The sequence below is a fragment of the Trachymyrmex cornetzi genome, unplaced genomic scaffold (genome assembly GCF_001594075.2).
Source record: "Trachymyrmex cornetzi isolate Tcor2-1 unplaced genomic scaffold, Tcor1.1 scaffold509, whole genome shotgun sequence".
NCBI lineage: Eukaryota > Metazoa > Arthropoda > Insecta > Hymenoptera > Formicidae > Trachymyrmex > Trachymyrmex cornetzi.
In genome coordinates, this window is record NW_017299817.1 from 275486 (window position 1) to 283278 (window position 7793).

General features: G+C 34.7%; 1 protein-coding gene across 2 annotated transcripts in view; it reads left to right on the forward strand.

The window, feature by feature from the left end:
• The window catches only part of if (integrin subunit alpha inflated), a 92177-nt gene that overhangs the window by 38152 nt on the left and 46232 nt on the right, over window positions 1-7793 (forward strand). For both annotated transcript variants that reach the window (XM_018514462.1, XM_018514463.1), the window contains exon 3: window positions 3178-3296. In XM_018514462.1, the coding sequence (XP_018369964.1) occupies window positions 3178-3296 (119 nt within the window). The remainder of the gene's footprint in view (window positions 1-3177; window positions 3297-7793) is intronic.

A 7793-nucleotide genomic window follows, 5' to 3' on the forward strand; every position in this document is an offset into this window, starting at 1 on the left:
GTTCTGTTAAGTATTTTCTCTTTAATTTCGATAGTATTTGTTATTTTAAGCTTCAGTGAAAGTAATATTCCAAATATTGTTAAAAAGTAACAAGAATAAATGTATGTTTTTTGCATTTTAAAAAACTATGGCCATCACACCCGAGTTTATCCTACGCTCCAGCGTAGGGCGCAAAATTTTAATAGGCAGCGCTATTCTTATAAATATAAAGCTCTATCTTACTTGATATTTTAAATGAATTAGCTAAAAGTGGTTTTCTGGAAATCTTCAAATTTAGCAATAGCGTTACAGATCTTATTAACTGTGCCAATGTCTGTGGTAACTGCAGAGGTATCTTTTTCAAAAGTAAAAATAATAAAGAATTTTCTGAGAAATACAATGACGCACACGCGGTCATGCGATTTAGCTATGATATTAATTAAAAAAGAATTGGCGAACAGTTTTGATTACATAATCAGTCTTGATTACATAACAATTGAAGACATAATCAGAATTTTTCAAAAACTACTAAAGCCAGAAAATATAATAGTATGTTGCATTAAAAAAGCGTCAAATATATTATTACAAAAGAAAATATGAAATTTATTGTATTCATATTTCTGTATTATGCAAATTGGTAGAAATTGCTTTTTTTTTAGTTGTTGGTTTGTTGCCGTTGGCGGGAGATTGGTGCTTCAGAGATTTAGCAATCCTTGTGATGGGGCGCAAAAGCAAATTCCAGCGTAGAGCTCGAAAGGCGGTCGTAACGCCTCCGATTATAATCATTATATCATTGAAACGTTTCTCCAAAAAAAGAAAAACGTAATTATTCTCTTTTATTTTTCTTTTCTTTCAATTTTCTTATCTCAATTCTTTGTAATTATTATACATGTTCTATCTCGACAGAATTATGTTAGCATTTATTCTTCGTGCAAATATAAACATTTGGTAAATTTGTTATGAAGAATTATAATTGAGATTACAAGATGAGAAGGTCGTTCCGATTTCTTTGTAATTCACTCTCTAAATCTGAATCAGTGAATAGTCACTAATTATTCAGTGGCATATTTGGCACTGAAAATCAGTGAAGTTCAACTAAAAAAGAAAGAATGTTTGAGTATTATATAACTAAAATATTGATATTTGCATTGTTAATTTCAATCTTTCAATATCATATTCATTGAATTTAAGCACAAAACAAGGTTAGTTAGATCACATAATAAAGATTAGTTAGGTTAGGAATCTTACATTTAATTCACTGATTACCAGTGGCATACTTGACACTGATATCAGTGATTATCCACTGATTCAGATTTAGAGAGCAGGCAGGAATATGCGAGATATATATATATCTCGCCTTCGATCCTTATTTGCGATGTATTTCGTTGCTCCACCTGCGGCACGTCGAAGTGCCAAACAATCCTCTCGATTGCGTATCGCTGATTCTGTCTGCGTACGAGGAAGAGATCTCGTCCAGGTCTTCGAGGTTACTCACTCTACGGCCACACGAGCGAATACGTCGTCTCGAGAAGGAACTCCTCTCGCCTTACGCTTTGCTGAGTATCACGGAGTACCACAGCGGACTGTCCGGAGATACTGAGAACTGTCCCGCTACAAGAAGCTGACAATGCCTAATACAGAAAACCGTAAGACCGTTCTGCCCTAGCCCTGCCTCTGCCAAGGTGTTTCTTGCCGTGTGCTGCTCAAGGACTAATTTCCGAAGGTCGGAAATATTTCACGACTTCAGTTGTACGAATTGACACTCCGATCATTGCGCAATTAGCATATTAATAAGAAATGAAAAAGTATGTAGTCATGAAATGATCAAATTAGTTGAAGTGTTTAATTTATAATTAATTTAAGTTGAAAGAAATAAATTTAGAACTGAATTATAATTGATATACAAATAAAGTTTTGTTAAGCACGGAGTACATGTTGCGCTATGAAAATATCTGTCGAGTGGCTTAGGTTAAATTAATTCTGATATTCGAGATCGGAATCATTATCTGTTTGTTTCTTAGTCGTAACGATCTGGCAAGGATTGTGAAGCGAAGGACAACTTCCCTTTAAGGATTATACCTGATCGATACTGGCTAACGGGTTCGCTCAATTCGTAAAATCGATAAAGAAATGTACAGGGCTCTTAAGGCTTCTTTACTATGACACCTGTCCGCGGCTCTTTTCTCGAGATCATCGAACGATAATTGCAACGTCATTCTATGATGTGGCGTTGTTGAATTACTTTCATTAAATAATAGTCAAATAATTTACCAACACTGAAAGGAAATGTTTTGGTTTTACCAACAACTTCGGATACTGGGATATCTCTCTTACTTATATTATCTTATTTATATTGTTATGCAATTAGCAAAATGTTTTTCTCATTTTCGACCTGATTCATCTGATTCGTGATCTCCTCGTTCGAATAAATCAGATTTCTGAATCGGATCAATATATCGTCATGCACTATAATCCGTTTTTGACGATGATGAAGAATAATAAAGGACTTGAAAAAGAAACGCAATTCACGAATCGATTTTGTACTCGTCTGCCCGCATGTGGCTAGTTTATTCTTCAGTAAATTACCTTCCACAAATGGTACCTTTGATATGATGAATATCACAAAGGTTGAGTTCGATCGGGATTAACCCTATAGTGAAATTACCAGGTGTAGACGTCAGTAAGACTCGTCCTTGCCGTTTGATATCATTCCGTTTCAACGTGTTTGCTTCATCTCATTCAAAGACATATTGGGTTACTTCCAGTTAAGTGACTGTCTGACAGCATAACTAGATATTAATTCCTATTATATCGATACGCTTATTAATCGCACTGAATAATTTGAATAGATCTGAAAATAATGTCTTTTTATACTCTTTATAACGCACATTATTTTCTTATTAGGTACCACATATTTATAAATAAATAATGTATTTCTGAGTTTTGTAACATTTGAAATAAATGCATGACTTATTTATTTCTCAAAATAATTTAATTATCTCTGATAAGTTTTATAAAATTTAAATTACTTGTTTAATTATTTTTCTACAAACGCACTAATCCATCAGAGAATTTTTTGTTCATGTCAAAATTTTCACGACTTCAGTCATATATCTAGCGATTGCTTTTTACAACTTAATACCTAAGTGATTTTGAAAGCAAATTATTGATACTATGCATAAAAAAATATGTTCACAGGACATAATCACGTCAGAAATCCAAATCTCGCTGGTAGCTTGAGTCAGATCGACAATAAGACGCTGCAGTGGTTCGGTGCCACGGTCTCAGCTTCTAGCAAGGACGGAGGCCCGATTCTGGTAAGTGCGACTTCTGATATCGAAATGCACGACTTGCATTTTAACCGTCAGACGTCAGCGTATTAACGGTGCAATAATTCTTCGGCATGGTAACATGCACGCGACTGGTTAAGGCGTAGCAACGGTAATTAATTACAAGCGTAGCTAATACAATGTTAAATTTCTGATTAATGAGTCAACTGTATTCGATTGACATTCAATTGGCATAAGCTTCAATTAGAAGCATTAAAGTGTACAATGATTTAAAATATTTGATTCTCTAGAGATAGAAAATTTGTGGTAAAATAATAAATAATAATTAATAATAAAATAATAGATAATAATTATTAATAAAGAAATTATACTCATTTTCGTTGTAAGAGATCATTATAACGGATATTAACTTTAATTGCGCATACCGTGTATATTATGTTTATAATTCTTAGAAATCCGAAGATGTTACGCGCGAAAGCTGTTTAATGAAATAAACAGTGTGAGCCAATGGAAACAAACGATGGAGATTCAGTTGAGTTACTTAAATAGCTTTTGTTTTTATAGAAATTCTTTTTGAAAACGAAATACATTAGTAGAAATATTAAAAAAAATAAAACTAATGAAGAGTTCATTAATTGCGACGTTTTCTTTAAATGTTCAATATCTTCGTTCGTGGGATTTATAACTACAGGTCTCGGATAGATCTTCTGAGAGATTACAGACATGCGTTCCCAGAAGGCCGCAGCTTCTATTTCAGGATTCGAAAACAAACGAATTCCCGGCGCGTTCCACGTTTCGTTTGTGATGTTGAGACGTCTTGCAAGCGAGTCGAATTAGCACGGAATTCAGAAGTCAAGTTGTTTACTTTTGGTGAAGTAATTAAGTTATATGATAATTAGATAAAATCAAGAATATTTATTTTTAAAAACATTTCGTATTCACTACGAATTAACACTGTTTAAATTAGATATACAGCTGGATGAGAGATTAGAGAAAATAATTTTATAAAATTTATTCGTTTTAATTTATATTTCCTATCTATAAATATTGAAAAATAATCTAGGGCTGGTATTCATAGTCGGTTCTTATTTTAAGACCGTCCTAAGTAATGTCTTAAGATGCCAATACAGCCTTCTAATTGGTTCGTGACATCTTAAGATCGTACTTAAGACAATATCGAATATAAAAGATTCGACTATAAATACTAGCCTAGGTCTATCCAGTTATAAAGATAGATCGAATTTATCTTCCCGATTACAACGGTACATCGAAGTAGCTATTTTTCAAGTTACTTTGGTTTCTCCTATACGAAATTATGGTCCCTTCGGTCTTGCCGTGGTTCTCTTCTGCGGCGTTCTCTCGTTATCTGATCAACACTCACTCTCCGCGATACGTGTTAAAGTCATTATCCGGCCGCTCGCAGCTTCCACGCAGATTTCCGATTCAGAGTACGTTGCGGAGCCCCGTTATGACGATCCGGCACGTTCGCAACGTACCGCCGCCCTCGCCTTGCGGGATGCACTTCTTGCGACGGGTACGTTGCCTGTGCAAGCGAAAGGTCGGACGCCAATCTAGCGCGAAGATCTCTGCCCTTCTCGGAGACCTGGGCCCCTTTTTTTCCTTCCTCCCTTCGAACCGTGCGGCGGCCCCTATGATGTACGAGCCGCCCTTATCTATCTTTATATGTACTGCTATACGTTGCACGCATGTGCGTATGCTCATCACGCGCGGCTGCGGTAGCCGCTGTGATGGCGGATGCGAAGATTGAACACAGGAGAAAGATTGAAGCGGGGTGAAGGGGTGGTCAGGAAGTGGCACTCGCAAATCTTCAGGCGGTCGGAGTGTACTAAGTTTTTGGAATGCGCAGCGAACTATTATGACGAATAATTAATATAACTCCATTACTTCTTTGTGTACCCTAATTAAATATTACATTACTTTTTATTAACTTTTTTTTCTCTTTATTCTATAAATTATCCAAATCTAAAGTATTAAAACAATTAATGAAACCATAAAAAATATATTACAGGCAATAGGAGTCGACGCTGGTTATCAATTAGCGCAATTTTTCTTAATATACAATATACTAAAAATATTATATAAACCTTAACTTTGAACGTTTCCACTCATGGTTTAAGTCTTCATCAGCAATCTTTCCCCCTAGCACAACGATTGGAGTATTGCATGACATAATGATATCTCCAACGTATTTCTTCTCAAAAATTAAACCGTTTACTGTTGTGAGGTAAGTTACATACTCACAAAGTTAGAAAGCTGAGTGGCAATGAGAACTCGAGCTAAAATTATATGAAAGATTAGATTATCGTATGTGTAATTTGAAAATTAATAATTACCTCACCTCACACAGTCGACGCTTCTACACTGAACAATGAATCTCTCTTATGCAACATTTTGTAACTCATTAATATATTATAAATTATCGTCAAATTTTTAAAAAATAACTGCAAGAACAATATGTATGTTGTCATTTCGACAGTCGGTTTAATAATGATTGCTAAACAAGTAACATAGCGGTCAATTTGAAGACAAACAAGTTTCTGACATGTTATATTACGAACAAGCCTTAAAGTTTATTGAGGATTTCAATGTACGCATGATTTAAACCAATGGTATCATGTTGTAGATTCAGCCTATTGGTCTGTCGATTAATATGCATCATCTCTGATATTAACCTTTTGTTGTAATAATTTTGGATGTTTTATTATGGATATGTTTTTGTGTTTAGAAAGTCTGGTTTTTAATTTTCTCCCAGTTTGTCCCACATAGGAAGCATCGCAATCACGACAATTGATCTTGTAGACTACATTCCTTTTTAATTCATTGTTTAAAGAATCTTTATGAACTTTAATAAACTTATTCAACTTGTTCAAATTAAAAAATGAAAATTGCCCTATGGCAAACCCCATTAAAATTGCATTCTTGAATTTATTCGATATCTCTTCCAAATACGGTATGGAAAACCATTTAACACGTTCTTAATTAGTATTAATAATAAATTCTAAAGTAGTTTAGTATTAATAAGTTCTAAAGTATTAATAAATATTATTCTGTTCTATTATATTTCGTAGTTTAGTTTACGCTACATTGAAGGATTTTCACGAAAATGAAAGCAACAACTAAAATTACAACGTTTTTGAATCGGATCGCAAAGTATTATTCGACCGCTTGTGTTGGAGTCGTCCATAACGTTGTAATAATCCCGAATGATTGCTCGGTTAAAAATGATACGTGGATGACTAGGTGGATTTCGAGGAAATTCGATACGGTCGGGTCAGAACGAGTTGGGGGCCTCGTGACGGGCAATGGGTGCGCGAGTGATGAGGAAAGCCATAAATAAGGCCGCATTCGTATGTGAGAGGCGTATTAGCGACGATTATCGTTCTCGTGCTCGCGTAATTTTCACATAGCAAGACGTCGCCACACGCTATCCCGTCAACGCCATTCTCATCTCTTCCGTGGTACGCCGACATTATGCCAGAATTATCTACTTATTCCAGAATGCGAGACCCGCTCGTTCTCTGGTACGGCTTTTTCCGCGATTACTCTTCCTCGCTTTCTCCATATCGCTTTTGTCCCTTGCCTCTTCTCGCCTTGCCCTCCACCCTGCAATTAAAGATAAGTAATTACTGCTGACAGATAAACGCGAAGAAACGTGCCTCACTCTTTCGTTCTAAATACTCTCCTCTTTCATATTTTCGTAGAACTCGTTCTTTCATGTTTCTTCGTTCTTATCCACTATTTTATTTAATAATTAATACTAAGAATTATATAATATATACAAGTTATGTGTATAAAAAGTATACGTCATATTGTTAAAAAAGAAAGAATTATTAAAAAAAAATAATTTACTAATTTATTGAATGATTGAAAAAACCAGGTAAATCGATGGCGCGTAATTACTGTTCCTAAAGAGAAACTTTTAATACGTGCTCGAAGTGAAAAGAAATGAGATTCATGAAGGTTCAGTAAAACTCGATTTATATGAGCGATTAATTTCTTCATCTATATGAGAAAAAAGATGCAATCGGTGGAAGTTTTCCGAATGTCTTCTCTTACAACCGGAGATGCGCGCGTGATATCTATGTGTGATATCGTGTGCAGAGACTTTAATGCATCTGCTTCTATGGCGCTAAAACAATGTGTCGACACGGTTGCCTTATTCCCGTCACACGTGGTTGACGTTCGGTGTGCCTTTCGAAAATCATACGCGAACGTGAGCATGACGTAAATTCATTTGATTCGAACTTGAACTCATCCTTTCAATGAAAATCATTGAACACGCAATAAATTCATTAACGATTAATAAAAAATGAATATAATCAGGGTGTTGGGTAAGTTAATTTTTTCTTTTAACTAAGTTAAGTTAAAGTTAACAACCTTGAAAATTTAACTTAGTTAAGATACAAGTTAATATATAATGAAATTAATTTAATTAAAAGTTAAGTTAATAAAAAAAAGTAATTGAAAAATTAAAAGTTAAATTTCTTTCTATTTTATGATTTC